The sequence below is a fragment of the Lutjanus erythropterus genome, chromosome 23 (genome assembly GCF_056507025.1).
Source record: "Lutjanus erythropterus isolate fLutEry1 chromosome 23, fLutEry1.hap2, whole genome shotgun sequence".
Lineage (NCBI taxonomy): Eukaryota > Metazoa > Chordata > Actinopteri > Lutjaniformes > Lutjanidae > Lutjanus > Lutjanus erythropterus.
Window position 1 is genome coordinate 18387231 of NC_139339.1, and position 23622 is coordinate 18410852.

Sequence of the window (23622 nt, forward strand, 5' to 3'; positions counted from 1 at the left end):
CAGTGATGTGTTGTCACCTTGCCCCACCCTGCCCCCTGTGTTACCCACTTCTCAGAGATGGGTGAACAAGTTCTCAGGAAAACATGGGCCTGCCTGCCTCTGTGGGCCAACCTATTTGACTGGTGTGCAGTTGTGTCACCAGGTGTTGACTTATGTCTCTCGACTCATTTCTGAAGACATTCTGGATGACTTACTGACAGTAATTATGCAACAGCAGAGATGCTGAGCAGGGGTGTGAATATGAAGGAGTTTATGTTGTTTATAGGTTTATAAGTTTATAAGTTTATAAGTTGTTTATAAAGGGGCTAGTTTATGAAGGGTCTTAAAGGTGAGGAGTACAGTCTTGAAGTCCATACGATGTTTGAAGGACAGGAGTGATGTGCTCCATGGAGGGAGTTAGTAAAATAATACGAGCAGCTGATTTCTGGACCAGTGGAAGTTAATGGAGGCACATGTGTGGGAGAGCAGAGAGAAGGGATTCTTCTTCAATCCTTTAAAACTGGGACAAATCATATTTATTTTGAGAAAATGTATTGTTTAAAGGGGCAATTGAACGCAAAATCAAAACTAGATATTTTCTTGTTTTTTTGACTCCTATATCCTTTGTGTCTTTTTTCATCTGGTTATGTAGTTTTTATCTTGTGACATGTTTATTTGGTCTTGGTCTTTTTTTTTTTATCTTGTATAATCCTTACATCTTTTTTGACCTTTGTCTTGTTTCATATTTTTCCGTTATGTTTCTTCTCGTCTTTTATGTTGTTTTCATCTTGTTATTATCATATCAGTGTTTTTTGTTAGTCAGGAGGTCAGGAGAGGGGGGCCCGACCCGTGCTTTCTTGAGAAATGTCTTCAGATGTATAAGGAAGATGAAGAAATGTCATCAACACCACCCATTCCTGAGAACTGGGTAAAGGGTGTGTGTGTGTGTGTGGGGGTGGGGGTTACAAAGTGACAACCAATCACTGATTGAACATTACAGCTTACTGAACTCATCCAGTGGTTCTTCAGAAATGAGTCAAGCGACATACATCCACACCTGGGGACACAACTGCATACCAGTCAAACAGGTAGGTGCAGGCCCATGTTTTCCTGAAAACCTTTTCACCCAACGGGGTAATGCTGTGGGTGGGGGTTGGGGTAGGGGGAAACCTAATAAATGAGAAATGTGATGATACATTAAATAATAAATCAATGGTAATAAACAGGCTGTTCTAGAGCTGACCAACAACAGCTAAAGATGTAGTTTAACTTCACAGTGTTCAAGAGTTTCAATAATGTTTGTTGGAACCAAAAGAAGGGATTGTCTGATGATGGTCAGAGATACTGACAACAGTTTAATCTATACAACAAAATTCAACCTACAAGTTGATCTTTAAGTAAAGTCTGTAATGTGATGAAATACACAGAATAAATAGAATATATGCTTTGGCAAAATAACTTGATGTTATGTTATGTTAGCAAATGTTAGCAATTGTTAGCTAGCTAATTTTAACAAAACGCTGGCTAACACATAGCTAATCTCCATGTTGTTGGTTAGCCAGTTAACCAGTATTTTTGCAAATGTTAGATAACTTGGGATGTGACTATATACAGTTGGTGTTGATTTTACAGGCCCACCAGTAACATCTTTTGAACATCTGCAAAATTTGGTTTTCTTTTCAACATAGCATATCTAAATACAAGAAACAGGAAAAGAAGAAGTTGACTGAAGTCCTTTAAGGTTCGATAGCACAGAACACAAAGGGGTGGGAAGGGTCAATTCTCATTGTTGAAATGCATTATAACCATTATATAATACATTACAATGACAGACAAAAGTATCATTAGTGACTAGCAGTGGAACATCTGACTAGTTAGAATAGTCTTTTTTCTGAGGAGTTGGTGGAGCCCAAACCACAGCTAATATCATCACTGTCATCATTTTATGCATTTAAACCCTAGTAGAGGGAATCCAAACCCTCTAAAGGGGTCCATGGGTATGCATGAAACATTTAATAATGGAAAAGTCTGTGAAAACATCCCTTATCTCTCAAATTTACATCACAACTCTCAAGCTGACTTCAGCAATTTAAGCCTATAGAAAGTTATAATAAATGGGCTCACCTACACAGAGAAAATCATGAAGATTTACTGCAGGTTTACAGAATCTGCAGTAACATCTGCCAAAATCAGACAGATGCTTCATTTTCCTTTTGTAATAAATAACACTAAACTAAGTATGCTAGCATTCTTGCAAAGTGTGCCCATGTGAGTGACATAGTTTAGCTAATTGCTTTTTATTTTTTGGCTTATGTTGGCTAATTGTTTCTTTTTAGCCTCTTTTGGCTAAGAGAAACACTTCATCATTCAGTTTATCAGAACAATTCTCATTCAAAATCACCCAGTTTGGAGATACATGGTTTTCACTGGACAGGGAGGGAATGAAAAGTTGTAATCTTAAAAGTAACCAGTAACTAAAGCGGTGAAGTAAAAAGTACAGTACTTACTGAGAAGATGTAGTGGAGCATAAAAACACTTAAAATGTAATGTATTCAAGTAAAGTACAAGTAACTTGAATTTCTACTTCATTTCAGTACTTGAGTGGACTGAGGCAGACATTACCCTTAAGTGTTATTGGTAATAATTTAAAAAAAATGGTGGTTGTCCCAGTTTTAAAGAAGTGTCAACTTTCTGACTGCTTACTGGAAATTAAATGTTGGTTCTCACACAACTTTCAAAAACTGATAAAACTGAGGTTGTCTTTGTTACAACTATGTCACTCAGTCTGCACACTTTCATCTACACAAAATCAACCATCTTCGTCCATCGCTCTCGCTTCACAGCACTGAGCGTTCACGTTCACACACACACACACACACACACACACACACACACACACACAGACACACACACACACACACACTCACACACACACACACACACACACACACACACACACACACACACACTTTACTCAGTTCTCAGGAATGGGTGGTGTTGCTGACATTTCTTCATCTTCCTATAAAGCGTGGCTTCGGGCCCTGACAAACAAAAACCATTGATATGATAATAACAAGATGAAAACAACATAAAAAACATGAAAAGAAACAGGACGCAAAATATGTAAGAAGACAAAGGTCAAAAAAGATGTAAGGATTATACAAGATAAAAAAAAAAAGATGTAACAAGATAAAAACTACATAACCAGATGAAAAACACACAAAGGATATAAGAGTCAAAAAAATGATCTAGTTTGGATTTTGCGTTCAATTGCCCCTTTAAAAAACAAAACAAACAACCAAAAAAAATATATATATATTTTGTTAGGTCATTTTTATCCCAGTTTTAAAGGAGTGAAGAAGAATCCCTTCTCTCTGCTCTCCCACACATGTGCCTCCATTAACTTCCACTGGTCCAGAAATCAGCTGCTCGTATTATTTTACTAACTCCCTCCATGGAGCACATCACTCCTGTCCTTCAAACATCGTATGGACTTCAAGACTGTACTCCTCACCTTTAAGACCCTTCATAAACTAGCCCCTTTATATCTCCATAAACTCCTTCATATTCACACCCCTGCTCCTTATGATTATCATTATTAACTGTTGGTTTTACAGTGAGCAGGTTATTATGGCAAAATGATCCCCATCATGGAGATGCAGGAGCCTGACAGCTTTTTACCTTTTTAAAAAAGGAGTAATTTGACAAAAAATCGATATATTTTTTTCGACTTTATTTTTATTGGTTTTATAACATAACAGCCCTTGGACTAAATAACTTGACAATGTACAAAAATATAGTATGGGGGGTCCACATGGACAGGAAAAAAAAGACGGAATCAGATTATTGTTACATTTTGTAAAAGATGGGCATTACAAGCAGGAATACAATTTAAAAATACACGTAATAATAAATAACAATATACTGCCGTATGCAGTGTGCACACTTTACAACACTTCACAAGTCTGGTCTCAGTGAAAGTTATTTGGCAGCTGGCAATTCATTATCTCTTGAAAAAAAAAGTCTTAGGTGGAAAAGCACCGCCCAGTGCTAATGTTAGCTGCACAGACCAAACACTGATGTTAGTTACACAGACAGAAATTGTCAGTATTTATATTAAATAGCAGAATTCACTCTGGGGCATCACTCTTCAAACAAAACTGGCAGCCAATCAATTAATTTAGTCTCAGCCTGAAGTTTAGCATGGAGTTCTTGACTCATGACTGTCACATTTCACAACCAAGTTCTTTATAACATATATGTTCAGTCAAGTGCCCTTCATGTTATGTATGTATGTATCATTGACATCATCTCTGCTGTTGCATAATTACTGTCAGTAAGTCATCCAGAATGTCTTCAGAAATGAGTCGAGAGACATAAGTCAACACCTGGTGACACAACTGCACACCAGTCAAATAGGTTGGCCCACAGGGGCAGGCAGGCCCATGTTTTCCTGAGAACTTGTTCACCCATCTCTGAGAAGTGGGTAACACAGGGGGCAGGGTGGGGCAAGGTGACAACACATCACTGATCCAACAATATAAAAGCAGCCACAGGGATCCAAAGAATCACAACTTCGGAGACGGACTGAAGAGAAGCACAACAACAGCCTGCCTGCCATCCCAACACGAACCATGTGTGAGCCGTACGTTGTGTGTCCACCACCAGGTACAATGACACTTCAAGATTTTAATGACGAATTTATTAAACAGCAACTTTTAGGTCAATGTCCTCGGTTAATTCATGTGTGGGAAAATGTTGTAGAAAATGAAAATGTGACGATGTTTGTTGGAACCAAAAGAGGGGGTCATCTAGTCATGGCAATATGCCTCCAACAGTTTAACCTATATACCAAAATTCAACCCACAAGATGATCTTTAAGTAAAGTCTGTAATGTGATGAAATACATAAGATAAATAGAATATATGTGTAAAGCACTTGCTAGTTCTGCCAGGATAACAGGAAGTTTTCTACAATATGTACTGACAAAATAACTTGATGTTATTTGATCAATGTTTTGTTTTATAGAGAAAACCTGCGTGGCGTTCAGTGTGCTGGCAGAGTATGGTGGAGCCCATGGACCATTCTGCTCAGACAAAACTCTGGTTTACAACCACGTGGTGACCAACATTGGTGACGCCTACAACCACTGTACAGGTAAATACATCACATGCAGCCACACTCATGCTCACCTGTGCTGATTGATTGATTTGAGTATTGTTGAGACATTTTACAAGCTAGTATAGCTGCATATCATCAATCAGTTTTTGCAGGTTATAGGTTCACTGATAACATAATAAAAGATCAATGATTTGACTCTAAATATTGACTTACAAATGTTTTTATTGATTTTAAAAAGTTTACTATTCCTTCAGAGTCCATGATCAGAACTGTGTCCATAATAACAATCTGTTCTCGCAAGAAGATCCTTTAAGATCACACAAACCTATGTTATATGTAATATGTTAATTTCACCATACAGCAGTAGTTCCCAAACTTTGTTTCGCTCTTTATTTCTCCCCTGGTCTTGAGTGACCCCCTGCAATGGCTCTACCAAACTGCATTCCTGCAATGTGGTTTCAAAATTGTTTATTCCCTTACTATTTTATGATTACAGAGAAGAGAGTACTCTAAATTTGACCCACTCATTTTAAAACCTTTAAAAGAGAAGAAAGAGTTTTTTTCTGTTTAGGTTTTTCAAAGCCTTTCAGAGACCCATAAATCTGATAAATGCTCTTTTGTTTCCACAGGTGTCTTTGTTGCACCTGTTGCAGGTGTTTATTACTTCACCTTCTTCTATCATGCTGGAGGAAAACATGCAACGCAGCTGAAACTGATGAAGAACTGTGAATTCATTGTGAGGACCTCTGATCACCGGTCAGGCTGCGACACTGCTGATAACGGAGGAAACGCAGCGTTCCTGGAGCTGCAGAAAGGAGAGCAGGTGTTCGTGCGCATGACCTCAGGTTCTCATGTTTGGGCAGCCGAGCGCAGCACCTCCTTCAGTGGTTATCTGGTCTGTCAAATCTGAGAATTCGACCTTCTGTTATGTTACCATTAAAAATTAAATTTACATGATAACAGATACAGACGAATAAAAGATATTAAAGCATCTGTCCAGTGAGTCTTGACTCTTTCATTTATTGTTCCATGTCATGAAATATTATGAAAATAGTCCACAGAGGATCAACTCTTTCATTTTCTCTGTGAGCTTTCCTCTCATACCAACCTCAGCCTCACATATCAGTTTTGTGCAAAAGATATATCACGTATAAAATTGTTCAATTTTGCTAAAATTGTGCTGAATAATCATCTTCCCCAAAACCAATTTGATATTATTTAGTCCATGTAAGTAGTATAATATTACATCTAAGTAAATATTGCAAATGTAACATCGACATCACCGAGTACATATATATATATATATATATATATATATATATTGTTACAGCCTGGCTCAATGGCTGCAACACAAAGGGAGACAGACGTGAGGTGGCAGGCTGAGAAGCTTAATTTATTTAACCAAACACCCAACAAATCAACAAAATGTGTAAGAAATCAGTTGATCAGTGGTGTAGTGCAGGTATGGGTGCATGTGGATGTGTATGTGTGTGGGAAAACAAAAGAAAAGGGAACAGCATGCTGGGCTCATGCTGCTGCAGTGTTAACCCTCTGAGTGCTGGCAGGAGAAGAGCAGAAGAAGAGAGAGAGACTGCAGGCTTTGGCAGCTATTTATAAGGAAGGAGCACACCAGGCCCAGGTGTGGCCCATCCTACCAACGACCCTCCTGCAAGAGAGAGAAAGAAACAGCAGCAACAGGGGCAGGAAGAAACTAGTGGCAGGGTCGTCACTATATATATATATATATATATATATATATATATATATATATATATGTATATATATGTATATATATATATATATGTATATATATATACATATGTGTGTGTGTATATACACATATATATATAAGTAGGCTAACAGTCCAAGCAGATAAACCAGTAGGGGACAGGCAGAACATAGGTTGAGACCAGACAGAGGATTAAGAAGCCAGCAGGTAAGGACACACAAAGGCAAGTGAATGTCTCTGGACCACAGGAAAGCACAGGCAAGCAGATGGGGACACTCACTCTGTAGCAGCATCATCAGATGGGGACACTAGGCAGCTGCAGGTAAGCAGGAGCCACAGTGCTGTAGCTGCAGATGAACCTCCGGTAAAAGTTGACGAACCCCATGAACTGTCATAGCTGTTTCCTTGACTCAGGGACAGGTACATCTGCATATTCTCCTGTCCAATGATGTACCCGAGGAAGGACACAGAGGCAGAGTGGAGCTCAAATTTTTTGGCTTTGCCGAAAAGAGAGTACGCTTGTAGGCGCTGGAGGACTGCCTAGATGTGACGCATGCGCTCTTCCTTGGACCTGGGAAAGATCAGGATGTCGTCCAAGTACACAAACACGTGCTTGTTGAGCACGTCCTTCAACATGTGAGGCCGAAAGGCATCACCAAATACTCGTAATGTGGTAAAGTACTCTCTAAAGTGCCCTTCTGGTGGACAAAACATGGTAAACTACCCTCTCAGTTACCCTTCCGGACAAAGTGTGGTTAAGAACCCTCTAAAGTACCTTTCTGATGGACACAAAGTGTTAAATTACCCTCTCAAGTGCCCTTCTGGTGCACAAAACATGATTAAGTATGCACTAGAGCGCCTCTCTGGTGGACAAAATGTGGTAAAGTACCTCCTATAGTGCCCTTGTGGAGGGCAATGCATGAGTAAGTACCCTCTACAATACCTTTAAAGTACACTATGGTGCCCTTCCTGTAGAGAAAACACAATGCAGGCTATATACTAGAAAATGATTTTGCCTCTATGTGTGTTTTTATTACAGAGTGGTTGTTGCACAATTAAACTTTTTTAATCTAAACCAGGAACTGAACCCGTTTCATCTTAACACACACTTTTCAACTCCTACAGAGAAGAGTTCCTAACCAGAAGTGGGTTACATGAACAGTTTTGTTTTGTCTTTTATGTTGTTTTCATCTTGTTATTATCATATCAGTGTTTTTTGTTAGTCAGGAGGTCAGGAGAGGGGGCCCCGACCCGTGCTTTCTTGAGAAATGTCTTCAGATGTATAGGAAGATGAAGAAATTTCATCAACACCACCCATTCCTGAGAACTGGGTAAAGGGTGGGGGGGTTACAAAGTATAATACAATCCCAATACAATCCAATATCCAAAAAAGTTGGGACGTTGTGATGCAATAACTTGCAAATCATTTTAGGCTTGTATTCAATTGAGTAAAAAAAAATAATTCACAAACGCATCTACAAAGGCCCCATTAATGTTGAAAGGTACATACAGGTTTTGGAGCAACATGTGCTGCCATCCATAGGACGTCTTTTTCAGAGACGTCCCTGCTTGTCTTGCTTTCAGCAAAACAACATCAAGACACATCCTGGAGATTTGACAACAGCGTGGCTCCGTAGTTTAAGAGTTCAGGTACTAGACTGACCCTGGACTGTTGAGCACCTGAAGTCATGTATCAGGCAAGAATGAGAAAGAATTTCACTTTAAAACTTAAACACTTAGTTTCCTAACAACTTTTTTGAAAGGTGTTGCAGGCATTAAATTCAGAACCAGTGAATATTTACAAAAAACAATTGTTGATCAGTTTTAACATTTAACATCTTGTATTGGTACCGTATTCAACTGAATATCTGTCCCAACATTTTTGGAATTTGGGTTGTAATTTTAAAGCATTTCATCGATACCCAATTGGACTGAGAAGCAGAAATCAATAAAAGCAGTTACGAATGAATGAATGGATCCTTAAATAGCCTTAAATAAAAAACACTGGGTTAAAATTAAAACTGTGACAAGAATTTACAAATGAACGAATTCATCAATGACATCAAATCTGATCTGATCAAAGTGATTTCTATAAAACAATAATCAAACATCAATTTAGTCTATTTATAGATTCATTCATTTTTAATTCCTGTTTTTATTTGCCAATAAGTTATCAATTAATGAAATGCTTTATAATTATTTCCTCCATACATCGACTTTACCAACTATTATGATAGCTGCTTTCCAGTTATTTTATTTTTAAGGGAAAAAAAGTTAAAATTATCTGATTTCAGCTTCTTCAGTGTGAATATTTTATATTTTCTTTACTCTTTTATGGCAGTAAACTGAATATCTTTGGGTTGTGGATACAAGAAGACATTTGAGGACGACTTTGAGAAAACACTGATCACCTGATTAACATATTCCCACATTTTCTGGGCCAAACAACTAATTGATTAGTCAAGAAAACAATCAACAGATTGACAGTGAAAATAATTGTTAGTTGCAGCCCTGCATAAACACAATAGAATGCCATAATTAATGTAAAATGAGATGAAAAATAAAAAACACCGGTAAAACTAAAATAAAATGACAGAAGAATGCTTCTTCACATGGATAAAACCCACTTAATAATACTAGTAAAAGTAAACTAAAAAATAACAATGAAAACAGAATGCAATATTACTAATACTAATATCATTAAAATAAAAATCGGACAGAGCCACTGCAAGGGGCCCGGAAGACCAGGGGAGAAATATAGAGCGAAACAAAGTAGAATGATTATGATTTATGCAGGGAAATACATTTTATCAAAACACTACACAAAATTCACACAACCACATGCATAAAAAACAGAACACATCAAAAGCTTTGCAAAAGGAAACACTTCATTCAAAATTGTACGAAAATGGGTAAAAATCTCACGTTTGTCACCGTACAACACACACGCCTCATACAATCTGACTTTGTTTGAACCAGTTAGTTTTTTATGAAAAGTCTGGGTTTTTTAGAGATATTGTTAGGGCAGTGGTGGTTCCCAAACTTTTTTTCAGCATTGCCCCCCGTTTCATACACCGAACAAAGTTTGCGTCCTGCAGCCTCACAATTTTTATCACTCATTAACAATAATCGGAGGCGCAACTGCTAAAGAAAGATTTTCACTCTATATTTCTCCCCTGGTCTTCTGCAGCCCCCTGCAGAGGCTCTGATCCACCAGTTTGGGAACCAGTGTGTTCAGGTAAAGTACATGAATATATGGATCAGACACAACACAAAACTGTGCTACACACTGATGAAAATATTATTTCTCTCTACATCATGGAATCAGTCAATTCATCCATGCATCTCCGAAGTTTCAAATTAGTAAAAAAACCCAGAACATTCTAAACAGCACATAAACACAGCAGCAACATGTGTGAAGACAAAATAAAAAGTATGAACTATACTCAGGCTCTGACCTACATTGTACTGATTTTGGACAGCTTTGTTTGATCTGCTGTTTGAATTGTGTTTTATTTTGAAAGGCAGTGTTTTTAAAGGGCAAAGAAGTGACATGATATTAGATTTCTTTGTCTAATGTAGAGAAGTGTGTTCAGTGATTTGAAAAACACTGTGCTTAGTGTTTTGCAAAAAGTGTGAGGCTGAGAATGAGCTGATAGTTGTGCAGATCTGAGCTGAGGTTTTCTTCCTTGAGTGTCAGTTTTCACTAACTGTTATTTTTAATTTTAGTGGGCAAACAATTGTTAGCTGATTCTATCCTTCTAAACTGTATTTCACTAAAATTAATCCTTTTTCCCAGTCCCACCCACAATTATTGTTAATGACTGATAGAAACTGTGAGGTGGGTGGGTGCAATTTAGTTTTGTCTTTTGAAAGGCCCTGACAGCATCTCTTCCCAGACTATTTCATTTTTTTATGAATGAATGTACAGTTTTGAATGAAGTGTTTCATTTTGCAAAAGATCTGAGGTGTTCTGCTACTTGTGTGCATCGCTGGGTGAATTGTGTATAGTGTTTTAACAAAATGACAAAACACATCAGTGTTGATACAAAGGTTATGAGTGTGGTATGAGAGGAAAGCTCATGGAGTGTCCAAAGTGACAGAATTGATCCTCTGTGGACGATTTGAAACAGTAAATCAAACAGTCATGACTCATTGAATCAATGCTTTAATGATATCTTTTATTTATCTTTGCATCTGTTGTAATCTAAATTTAAAATTTAATGTTAGCATAATAGATGCATTGTTGATCTCAGGTGGTTGGAATCATTCTTCTGGAGTCATCAGATTCTCACATTTGACAGACCAGATAACCACTGAAGGAGGTGCTGCGCTCGGCTGCCCAAACATGAGAACCTGAGGTCATGCGCACGTACACCTGGTCTCCTTTCTGCAGCTCCAGGAACGCTGCGTTTCCTCCGTTATCAGCAGTGTCGCAGCCTGACCGGTGATCAGAGGTCCTCACAATGAATTCGCAGTTCTTCATCAGTTTCAGCTGCGTTGCATGTTTTCCTCCAGCATGATAGAAGAAGGTGAAGTAATAAACACCTGCAACAGGTGCAACAAAGACACCTGTGGAAACAAAAGAGCATTTGTCAGATTTATGGGTCACTGAAAGGCTTTGAAAAACCTGAACAGAAAAAAAAATCCTTCTTCTCTTTTAAAGGTTTTAAAATGAGTGGGTCAAATTTAGAGTGCTCTCTTCTCTGTAATCATAAAATAGTAAGGGAATAAACAATTTTGAAACCACATTGCAGAAATGCAGTTTGGTAGAGCCATTGCAGGGGGTCACTCAAGACCAGGGGAGAAATAAAGAGCAAAACAAAGTTTGGGAACTACTGCTGTATGGTGAAATTAATATATTACATGTAACATAGGTTTGTGTGATCTTAAAGGATCTTGTTGCAAGAACAGATTGTTATTATGGACACAGTTCTGATCAATAGTAATTTTTTAAAATCAATAAAAACATTTGTAAGTCAATATTTAGAGTCAAATCATTGATCTTTTATTATGTTATCAGTGAACCTATAACCTGCAAAAACTGATTGATGATATGCAGCTATACTAGCTTGTAAAATGTCTCAACAATACTCAAATCAATCAATCAGCACAGGTGAGCATGAGTGTGGCTGCATGTGATGTATTTACCTGTACAGTGGTTGTAGGCATCACCAATGTTGGTCACCACGTGGTTGTAAACCAGAGTTTTGTCTGAGCAGAATGGTCCATGGGCTCCACCATACTCTGCCAGCACACTGAACGCCACGCAGGTTTTCTCTATAAAACAAAACATTGATCAAATAACATCAAGTTATTTTGTCAGTACATATTGTAGAAAACTTCCTGTTATCCTGGCAGAACTAGCAAGTGCTTTACACATATATTCTATTTATCTTATGTAATTCATCACATTACAGACTTTACTTAAAGATCATCTTGTGGGTTGAATTTTGGTATATAGGTTAAACTGTTGGAGGCATATTGCCATGACTAGATGATCCCCTCTTTTGGTTCCAACAAACATCGTCACATTTTCTACAACATTTTCCCACACATGAATTAACCGAGGACATTGACCTAAAAGTTGCTGTTTAATAAATTCGTCATTAAAATCTTGAAGTGTCATTGTACCTGGTGGTGGACACACAACGTACGGCTCACACATGGTTCGTGTTGGGATGGCAGGCAGGCTGTTGTTGTGCTTCTCTTCAGTCCGTCTCCAAAGTTGTGATTCTTTGGATCCCTGTGGCTGCTTTTATATTGTTGGATCAGTGATGTGTTGTCACCTTGCCCCACCCTGCCCCCTGTGTTACCCACTTCTCAGAGATGGGTGAACAAGTTCTCAGGAAAACATGGGCCTGCCTGCCCCTGTGGGCCAACCTATTTGACTGGTGTGCAGTTGTGTCACCAGGTGTTGACTTATGTCTCTCGACTCATTTCTGAAGACATTCTGGATGATTTACTGACAGTAATTATGCAACAGCAGAGATGCTGAGCAGGGGTGTGAATATGAAGGAGTTTATGTTGTTTATAGGTTTATAAGTTTATAAGTTTATAAGTTGTTTATAAAGGGGCTAGTTTATGAAGGGTCTTAAAGGTGAGGAGTACAGTCTTGAAGTCCATACGATGTTTGAAGGACAGGAGTGATGTGCTCCATGGAGGGAGTTAGTAAAATAATACGAGCAGCTGATTTCTGGACCAGTGGAAGTTAATGGAGGCACATGTGTGGGAGAGCAGAGAGAAGGGATTCTTCTTCAATCCTTTAAAACTGGGACAAATCATATTTATTTTGAGAAAATGTATTGTTTAAAGGGGCAATTGAACGCAAAATCAAAACTAGATATTTTCTTGTTTTTTTGACTCCTATATCCTTTGTGTGTTTTTTCATCTGGTTATGTAGTTTTTATCTTGTGACATGTTTATTTGGTCTTGTTACGTCTTTTTTTTTTTTTTTTCTTGTATAATCCTTACATCTTTTTTGACCTTTGTCTTGTTTCATATTTTTCCGTTATGTTTCTTCTCGTCTTTTATGTTGTTTTCATCTTGTTATTTTCATATCAGTGTTTTTTGTTAGTCAGGAGGTCAGGAGAGGGGGCCCGACCCGTGCTTTCTTGAGAAATGTCTTCAGATGTATAGGAAGATGAAGAAATGTCATCAACTCCACCCATTCCTGAGAACTGGGTGTGTGTGTGTGTGTGTGTGGGGGGGGGGGGGGGGGGGTTACAAAGTGACAACCAATCACTGATTGAACATTACAGCTTACTGACCTCATCCAGTGGTTCTTCAGAACTGAGTCAAGCGACATACATCCACACCTGGGGACACAACTGCATACCAGTCAAACAGGTAGGTGCAGGCCCATGTTTTCCTGAAAACCTTTTCACCCAACGGGGTAATGCTGTGGGTGGGGGTTGGGGTAGGGGGAAACCTAATAAATGAGAAATGTGATGATACATTAAATAATAAATCAATGGTAATAAACAGGCTGTTCTAGAGCTGACCAACAACAGCTAAAGATGTAGTTTAACTTCACAGTGTTCAAGAGTTTCAATAATGTTTGTTGGAACCAAAAGAAGGGATTGTCTGATGATGGTCAGAGATACTGACAACAGTTTAATCTATACAACAAAATTCAACCTACAAGTTGATCTTTAAGTAAAGTCTGTAATGTGATGAAATACACAGAATGAATAGAATATATGCTTTGGCAAAATAACTTGATGTTATGTTATGTTAGCAAATGTTAGCAATTGTTAGCTAGCTAATTTTAACAAAACGCTGGCTAACACATAGCTAATCTCCATGTTGTTGGTTAGCCAGTTAACCAGTATTTTTGCAAATGTTAGAAAACCGGAGATGTGACTATATACAGTTTGTGTTGATTTTACAGGCCCACCAGTAACATCTTTTGAACATCTGCAAAATTTGGTTTTCTTTTCAACATAGCATATCTAAATACAAGAAACAGGAAAAGAAGAAGTTGACTGAAGTCCTTTAAGGTTCGATAGCACAGAACACAAAGGGGTGGGAAGGGTCAATTCTCATTGTTGAAATGCATTATAACCATTATATAATACATTACAATGACAGACAAAAGTATCATTAGTGACTAGCAGTGGAACATCTGACTAGTTAGAATAGTCTTTTTTCTGAGGAGTTGGTGGAGCCCAAACCACAGCTAATATCATCACTGTCATCATTTTATGCATTTAAACCCTAGTAGAGGAAATCCAAACCCTCTAAAGGGGTCCATGGGTATGCATGAAACATTTAATAATGGAAAAGTCTGTGAAAACATCCCTTATCTCTCAAATTTACATCACAACTCTCAAGCTGACTTCAGCAATTTAAGCCTATAGAAAGTTATAATAAATGGGCTCACCTACACAGAGAAAATCATGAAGATTTACTGCAGGTTTACAGAATCTGCAGTAACATCTGCCAAAATCAGACAGATGCTTCATTTTCCTTTTGTAATAAATAACACTAAACTAAGTATGCTAGCATTCTTGCAAAGTGTGCCCATGTGAGTGACATAGTTTAGCTAATTGCTTTTTATTTTTTGGCTTATGTTGGCTAATTGTTTCTTTTTAGCCTCTTTTGGCTAAGAGAAACACTTCATCATTCAGTTTATCAGAACAATTCTCATTCAAAATCACCCAGTTTGGAGATACATGGTTTTCACTGGACAGGGAGGGAATGAAAAGTTGTAATCTTAAAAGTAACCAGTAACTAAAGCGGTGAAGTAAAAAGTACAGTACTTACTGAGAAGATGTAGTGGAGCATAAAAACACTTAAAATGTAATGTATTCAAGTAAAGTACAAGTAACTTGAATTTCTACTTCATTTCAGTACTTGAGTGGACTGAGGCAGACATTACCCTTAAGTGTTATTGGTAATAATTTAAAAAAAATGGTGGTTGTCCCAGTTTTAAAGAAGTGTCAACTTTCTGACTGCTTACTGGAAAATTTAATGTTGGTTCTCACACAACTTTCAAAAACTGATAAAACTGAGGTTGTCTTTGTTACAACTATGTCACTCAGTCTGCACACTTTCATCTACACAAAATCAACCATCTTCGTCCATCGCTCTCGCTTCACAGCACTGAGCGTTCACGTTCACACACACACACACACACACACACACACACACACACACACAACACACACACACACACACACACACACACACACACACACACACACACACACACACACACACACACTTTACTCAGTTCTCAGGAATGGGTGGTGTTGCTGACATTTCTTCATCTTCCTATAAAGCGTGGCTTCGGGCCCTGACAAACAAAAACCATTGATATGATAATAACAAGATGAAAACAACATAAAAAACATGAGAAGAAACAGGACGCAAAATATGTAAGAAGACAAAGGTCAAAAAAGATGTAAGGATTATACAAGATAAAAAAAAAAAGATGTAACAAGATAAAAACTACATAACCAGATGAAAAACACACAAAGGATATAAGAGTCAAAAAAATGATCTAGTTTGGATTTTGCGTTCAATTGCCCCTTTAAAAAACAAAACAAACAACCAAAAAAAAAAATATATATATTTTGTTAGGTCATTTTTATCCCAGTTTTAAAGGAGTGAAGAAGAATCCCTTCTCTCTGCTCTCCCACACATGTGCCTCCATTAACTTCCACTGGTCCAGAAATCAGCTGCTCGTATTATTTTACTAACTCCCTCCATGGAGCACATCACTCCTGTCCTTCAAACATCGTATGGACTTCAAGACTGTACTCCTCACCTTTAAGACCCTTCATAAACTAGCCCCTTTATATCTCCATAAACTCCTTCATATTCACACCCCTGCTCCTTATGATTATCATTATTAACTGTTGGTTTTACAGTGAGCAGGTTATTATGGCAAAATGATCCCCATCATGGAGATGCAGGAGCCTGACAGCTTTTTACTTTTTTAAAAAAGGAGTAATTTGACAAAAAATCGATATATTTTTTTCGACTTTATTTTTATTGGTTTTATAACATAACAGCCCTTGGACTAAATAACTTGACAATGTACAAAAATATAGTATGGGGGGTCCACATGGACAGGAAAAAAAAGACGGAATCAGATTATTGTTACATTTTGTAAAAGATGGGCATTACAAGCAGGAATACAATTTAAAAATACATGGAAAAATAAATAACAATATACTGCTGTATGCAGTGTGCAAAATTTACAACACTTCACAAGTCTGGTCTCAGTGAAAGTTATTTGGCAGCTGGCAATTCATTATCTCTTGAAAAAAAAAGTCTTAGGTGGAAATGTTGCTGTTATCTTGTCTCAAGATATAATTTACAGGAAAGATGATAATGCTTGAGCCACAACGCCCAATGCTAATATTAGCTGCACAGACCAAACACTGACGTTAGTTACACAGACAGAAATTGTCAGTATTTATATTAAATAGCAGAATTCACTCTGGGGCATCACTCTTCAAACAAAACTGGCAGCCAATCAATTTATTTAGTCTCAGCCTGAAGTTTAGCATGGAGTTCTTGACTCATGACTGTCACATTTCACAACCAAGTTCTTTATAACATATATGTTCAGTCAACTGTCCTTCATGTTATGTATGTATGTATCATTGACATCATCTCTGCTGTTGCATAATTACTGTCAGTAAGTCATCCAGAATGTCTTCAGAAATGAGTCGAGAGACATAAGTCAACACCTGGTGACACAACTGCACACCAGTCAAATAGGTTGGCCCACAGAGGCAGGCAGGCCCATGTTTTCCTGAGAACTTGTTCACCCATCTCTGAGAAGTGGGTAACACAGGGGGCAGGGTGGGGCAAGGTGACAACACATCACTGATCCAACAATATAAAAGCAGCCACAGGGATCCAAAGAATCACAACTTCGGAGACGGACTGAAGAGAAGCACAACAACAGCCTGCCTGCCATCCCAACACGAACCATGTGTGAGCCGTATGTTGTGTGTCCACCACCAGGTACAATGACACTTCAAGATTTTAATGACGAATTTATTAAACAGCAACTTTTAGGTCAATGTCCTCGGTTAATTCATGTGTGGGAAAATGTTGTAGAAAATGAAAATGTGACGATGTTTGTTGGAACCAAAAGAGGGGATCATCTAGTCATGGCAATATGCCTCCAACAGTTTAACCTATATACCAAAATTCAACCCACAAGATGATCTTTAAGTAAAGTCTGTAATGTGATGAAATACATAAGATAAATAGAATATATGTGTAAAGCACTTGCTAGTTCTGCCAGGATAACAGGAAGTTTTCTACAATATGTACTGACAAAATAACTTGATGTTATTTGATCAATGTTTTGTTTTATAGAGAAAACCTGCGTGGCGTTCAGTGTGCTGGCAGAGTATGGTGGAGCCCATGGACCATTCTGCTCAGACAAAACTCTGGTTTACAACCACGTGGTGACCAACATTGGTGACGCCTACAGCCCCTGTACAGGTAAATACATCACATGCAACCACACTCATGCTCACCTGTGCTGATTGATTGGTTTGAGTATTGTTGAGACATTTTACAAGCTAGTATAGCTGCATATCATCAATCAGTTTTTGCAGGTTATAGGTTCACTGATAACATAATAAAAGATCAATGATTTGACTCTAAATATTGACTTACAAATGTTTTTATTGATTTTAAAAAGTTTACTATTCCTTCAGAGTCCATGATCAGAACTGTGTCCATAATAACAATCTGTTCTCGCAAGAAGATCCTTTAAGATCACACAAACCTATGTTACATGTAATATATTAATTTCACCATACAGCAGTAGTTCCCAAACTTTGTTTCGCTCTTTATTTCTCCCCTGGTCTTGAGTGACCCCCTGCAATGGCTCTACCAAACTGCATTCCTGCAATGTGGTTTCAAAATTGTTTATTCCCTTACTATTTTATGATTACAGAGAAGAGAGCACTCTGAATTTGACCCACTCATTTTAAAACCTTTAAAAGAGAAGAAAGAGTTTTTTTCTGTTTAGGTTTTTCAAAATCTTTCAGACCCATAAATCTGACAAATGCTCTTTTGTTTCCACAGGTGTCTTTGTTGCACCTGTTGCAGGTGTTTATTACTTCACCTTCTTCTATCATGCTGGAGGAAAACATGCAACGCAGCTGAAACTGATGAAGAACTGTGAATTCATTGTGAGGACCTCTGATCACCGGTCAGGCTGCGACACTGCTGATAACGGAGGAAACGCAGTGTTCCTGGAGCTGCAGAAAGGAGAGCAGGTGTTCGTGCGCATGACTTCAGGTTCTCATGTTTGGGCAGCCGAGCGCAGCACCTCCTTCAGTGGTTATCTGGTCTGTCAAATCTGAGAATTCGACCTGAGATCAACGATGCATCTGTTATGTTACCATTAAAAATTAAATTTACATGATAACAGATACAGACGAATAAAAGATATTAAAGCATCTGTCCAGTGAGTCTTGACTCTTTCATTTATTGTTCCATGTCATGAAATATTATGAAAATAGTCCACAGAGGATCAACTCTTTCATTTTCTCTGTGAGCTTTCCTCTCATACCAACCTCAGCCTCACATATCAGTTTTGTGCAAAAGATATATCACGTATAAAATTGTTCAATTTTGCTAAAATTGTGCTGAATAATCATCTTCCCCAAAACCAATTTCATATTATTTAGTCCATGTAAGTAGTATAATATTACATCTAAGTAAATATTGCAAATGTAACATCGACATCACCGAGTACATATATATATATATATATATATATATATATATATATATATTGTTACAGCCTGGCTCAATGGCTGCAACACAAAGGGAGACAGACGTGAGGTGGCAGGCTGAGAAGCTTAATTTATTTAACCAAACACCCAACAAATCAACAAAATGTGTAAGAAATCAGTTGATCAGTGGTGTAGTGCAGGTATGGGTGCATGTGGATGTGTATGTGTGTGGGAAAACAAAAGAAAAGGGAACAGCATGCTGGGCTCATGCTGCTGCGGTGTTAACCCTCTGAGTGCTGGCAGGAGAAGAGCAGAAGAAGAGAGAGGGACTGCAGGCTTTGGCAGCTATTTATAAGGAAGGAGCACACCGGGCCCAGGTGTGGCCCATCCTACCAACGACCCTCCTGCAAGAGAAAGAAAGAAACAGCAGCAACAGGGGCAGGAAGAAACTAGTGGCAGGGTCGTCACTATATATATATATATATATATATATATATATATATATATATACATGTATATATATATACATATGTGTGTGTGTATATACACATATATATATAAGTAGGCTAACAGTCCAAGCAGATAAACCAGTAGGGGACAGGCAGAACATAGGTTGAGACCAGACAGAGGATTAAGAAGCCAGCAGGTAAGGACACACAAAGGCAAGTGAATGTCTCTGGACCACAGGAAAGCACAGGCAAGCAGATGGGGACACTCACTCTGTAGCAGCATCATCAGATGGGGACACTAGGCAGCTACAGGTAAGCAGGAGCCACAGTGCTGTAGCTGCAGATGAACCTCCGGTAAAAGTTGGCGAACCCCATGAACTGTCATAGCTGTTTCCTTGACTCAGGGACAGGTACATCTGCATATTCTCCTGTCCAATGATGTACCCGAGGAAGGACACAGAGGCAGAGTGGAGCTCAAATTTTTTGGCTTTGCCGAAAAGAGAGTACGCTTGTAGGCGCTGGAGGACTGCCTAGATGTGACGCATGCGCTCTTCCTTGGACCTGGGAAAGATCAGGATGTCGTCCAAGTACACAAACACGTGCTTGTTGAGCACATCCTTCAACATGTGAGGCCGAAAGGCATCACCAAATACTCGTAATGTGCTAAAGTACTCTCTAAAGTGCCCTTCTGGTGGACAAAACATGGTAAACTACCCTCTCAGTTACCCTTCCGGACAAAGTGTGGTTAAGAACCCTCTAAAGTACCTTTCTGATGGACACAAAGTGTTAAATTACCCTCTCAAGTGCCCTTCTGGTGCACAAAACATGATTAAGTATGCACTAGAGCGCCTCTCTGGTGGACAAAATGTGGTAAAGTACCTCCTATAGTGCCCTTGTGGAGGGCAATGCATGAGTAAGTACCCTCTACAATACCTTTAAAGTACACTATGGTGCCCTTCCTGTAGAGAAAACACAATGCAGGCTATATACTAGAAAATGATTTTGCCTCTATGTGTGTTTTTATTACAGAGTGGTTGTTGCACAATTAAACTTTTTTAATCTAAACCAGGAACTGAACCCATTTCATCTTAACACACACTTTTCAACTCCTACAGAGAAGAGTTCCTAACCAGAAGTGGGTTACATGAACAGTTTTGTTTTGTCTTTTATGTTGTTTTCATCTTGTTATTATCATATCAGTGTTTTTTGTTAGTCAGGAGGTCAGGAGAGGGGGCCCCGACCCGTGCTTTCTTGAGAAATGTCTTCAGATGTATAGGAAGATGAAGAAATTTCATCAACACCACCCATTCCTGAGAACTGGGTAAAGGGTGGGGGGGTTACAAAGTATAATACAATCCCAATACAATCCAATATCCAAAAAAGTTGGGACGTTGTGATGCAATAACTTGCAAATCATTTTAGGCTTGTATTCAATTGAGTAAAAAAAAGTAATTCACAAACGCATCTACAAAGGCCCCATTAATGTTGAAAGGTACATACAGGTTTTGGAGCAACATGTGCTGCCATCCATAGGACCTCTTTTTCAGAGACGTCCCTGCTTGTCTTGCTTTCAGCAAATCAACATCAAGACACATCCGGGAGATTTGACAACAGCGTGGCTCCGTAGTTTAAGAGTTCAGGTATTAGACTGACCCTGGACTGTTGAGCACCTGAAGTCATGTATCAGGCAAGAATGAGAAAGAATTTCACTTTAAAACTTAAACACTTAGTTTCCTAACAACTTTTTTTGAAAGGTGTTGCAGGCATTAAATTCAGAACCAGTGAATATTTACAAAAAACAATTGTTGATCAGTTTTAACATTTAACATCTTGTATTGGTACCGTATTCAACTGAATATCTGTCCCAACATTTTTGGAATTTGGGTTGTAATTTTAAAGCATTTCATCGATACCCAATTGGACTGAGAAGCAGAAATCAATAAAAGCAGTTACGAATGAATGAATGGATCCTTAAATAGCCTTAAATAAAAAGCACTGGGTTAAAATTAAAACTGTGACAAGAATTTACAAATGAACGAATTCATCAATGACATCAAATCTGATCTGATCAAAGTGATTTCTATAAAACAATAATCAAACATCAATTTAGTCTATTTATAGATTCATTCATTTTTAATTCCTGTTTTTATTTGCCAATAAGTTATCAATTAATGAAATGCTTTATAATTATTTCCTCCATACATCGACTTTACCAACTATTATGATAGCTGCTTTCCAGTTATTTTATTTTTAAGGGAAAAAAAGTTAAAATTATCTGATTTCAGCTTCTTCAGTGTGAATATTTTATATTTTCTTTACTCTTTTATGGCAGTAAACTGAATATCTTTGGGTTGTGGATACAAGAAGACATTTGAGGACGACTTTGAGAAAACACTGATCACCTGATTAACATATTCCCACATTTTCTGGGCCAAACAACTAATTGATTAGTCAAGAAAACAATCAACAGATTGACAGTGAAAATAATTGTTAGTTGCAGCCCTGCATAAACACAATAGAATGCCATAATTAATGTAAAATGAGATGAAAAATAAAAAACACTGGTAAAACTAAAATAAAATGACAGAAGAATGCTTCTTGACATGGATAAAACCCACTTAATAATACTAGTAAAAGTAAACTAAAAAATAACAATGAAAACAGAATGCAATATTACTAATACTAATATCATTAAAATTAAAATCGGACAGAGCCACTGCAAGGGGCCCGGAAGACCAGGGGAGAAATATAGAGCGAAACAAAGTAGAATGATTATGATTTATGCAGGGAAATACATTTTATCAAAACACTACACAAAATTCACACAACCACACGCATAAAAAACAGAACACATCAAAAGCTTTGCAAAAGGAAACACTTCATTCAAAATTGTACGAAAATGAGTAAAAATCTCACGTTTGTCACCGTACAACACACACGCCTCATACAATGTGACTTTGTTTGAACCAGTTAGTTTTTTATGAAAAGTCTGGCTTTTTTAGAGATATTGTTAGGGCAGTGGTGGTTCCCAAACTTTTTTTCAGCATTGCCCCCGTTTCATACACCAAACAAAGTTTGCGTCCTGCAACCTCACAATTTTTATCACTCATTAACAATAATCGGAGGCGCAACTGCTAAAGAAAGATTTTCACTCTATATTTCTCCCCTGGTCTTCTGCAGCCCCCTGCAGAGGCTCTGATCCACCAGTTTGGGAACCAGTGTGTTCAGGTAAAGTACATGAATATATGGATCAGACACAACACAAAACTGTGCTACACACTGATGAAAATATTATTTCTCTCTACATCATGGAATCAGTCAATTCATCCATGCATCTCCGAAGTTTCAAATTAGAAAAAATACCCAGAACATTCTAAACAGCACATAAACACAGCAGCAACGTGTGAAGACAAAATAAAAAGTATGAACTATACTCAGGCTCTGACCTACATTGTTCTGATTTTGGACAGCTTTGTTTGATCTGCTGTTTGAATTGTGTTTTATTTTGAAGGGCATTGTTTTTAAAGGGCAAAGAAGTGACATGATATTAGATTTCTTTGTCTAATGTAGAGAAGTGTGTTCAGTGATTTGAAAAACACTGTGCTTAGTGTTTTGCAAGAAGTGTGAGGCTGAGAATGAGCTGATAGTTGTGCAGATCTGAGCTGAGGTTTTCTTCCTTGAGTGTCAGGTTTCACTAACTGTTATTTTTAATTTTAGTGGGCAAACAATTGTTAGCTGATTCTATCCTTCTAAACTGTATTTCACTAAAATGAATCCTTTTTCCCAGTCCCACCCACAATTATTGTTAATGACTGATAGAAACTGTGAGGTGGGTGGGTGCAATTTAGTTTTGTCTTTTGAAAGGCCCTGACAGCATCTCTTCCCAGACTATTTCATTTTTTTATGAATGAATGTACAGTTTTGAATGAAGTGTTTCATTTTGCAAAAGATCTGAGGTGTTCTGCTACTTGTGTGCATCGCTGGGTGAATTGTGTATAGTGTTTTAACAAAATGACAAAACACATCAGTGTTGATACAAAGGTTATGAGTGTGGTATGAGAGGAAAGCTCATGGAGTGTCCAAAGTGACAGAATTGATCCTCTGTGGACGATTTGAAACAGTA

The 23622-nt window shown here is 37.9% G+C and overlaps 2 protein-coding genes across 2 annotated transcripts; one reads left to right on the forward strand and one right to left on the reverse strand.

Moving 5' to 3' along the window:
- Nucleotides 1–11029: 11029 nt before the first annotated feature.
- LOC146305980 (complement C1q-like protein 4) lies at nucleotides 11030–12619 on the reverse strand. The gene is made up of 3 exons (XM_084712393.1): nucleotides 12464–12619; nucleotides 11981–12109; nucleotides 11030–11401 (listed from the first exon to the last, which is right to left on the reverse strand). The coding sequence occupies exons 1-3, from the start codon at nucleotides 12495–12497 to the stop codon at nucleotides 11121–11123; spliced, it is 444 nt and encodes a 147-aa protein (XP_084568519.1). The 5' UTR covers nucleotides 12498–12619; the 3' UTR covers nucleotides 11030–11120.
- Nucleotides 12620–17162: 4543 nt separating this feature from the next.
- On the forward strand, nucleotides 17163–18690 carry LOC146305981 (complement C1q-like protein 4). The gene is made up of 3 exons (XM_084712400.1): nucleotides 17163–17314; nucleotides 17675–17803; nucleotides 18395–18690. The coding sequence occupies exons 1-3, from the start codon at nucleotides 17281–17283 to the stop codon at nucleotides 18673–18675; spliced, it is 444 nt and encodes a 147-aa protein (XP_084568526.1). The 5' UTR covers nucleotides 17163–17280; the 3' UTR covers nucleotides 18676–18690.
- Nucleotides 18691–23622: the final 4932 nt, after the last annotated feature.

Coding starts and splice junctions, on each gene's coding strand:
- LOC146305980 (XM_084712393.1), bottom strand. CDS start 12,497: ATGTGTGAGCCGTACGTTGTGTGTCCACCACCAG. Junction 12,110..12,463: donor CGTTGTGTGTCCACCACCAG/GTACAATGACAC, acceptor TTTGTTTTATAG/AGAAAACCTGCGTGGCGTTC. Junction 11,402..11,980: donor TGCCTACAACCACTGTACAG/GTAAATACATCA, acceptor TTGTTTCCACAG/GTGTCTTTGTTGCACCTGTT.
- LOC146305981 (XM_084712400.1), top strand. CDS start 17,281: ATGTGTGAGCCGTATGTTGTGTGTCCACCACCAG. Junction 17,315..17,674: donor TGTTGTGTGTCCACCACCAG/GTACAATGACAC, acceptor TTTGTTTTATAG/AGAAAACCTGCGTGGCGTTC. Junction 17,804..18,394: donor CGCCTACAGCCCCTGTACAG/GTAAATACATCA, acceptor TTGTTTCCACAG/GTGTCTTTGTTGCACCTGTT.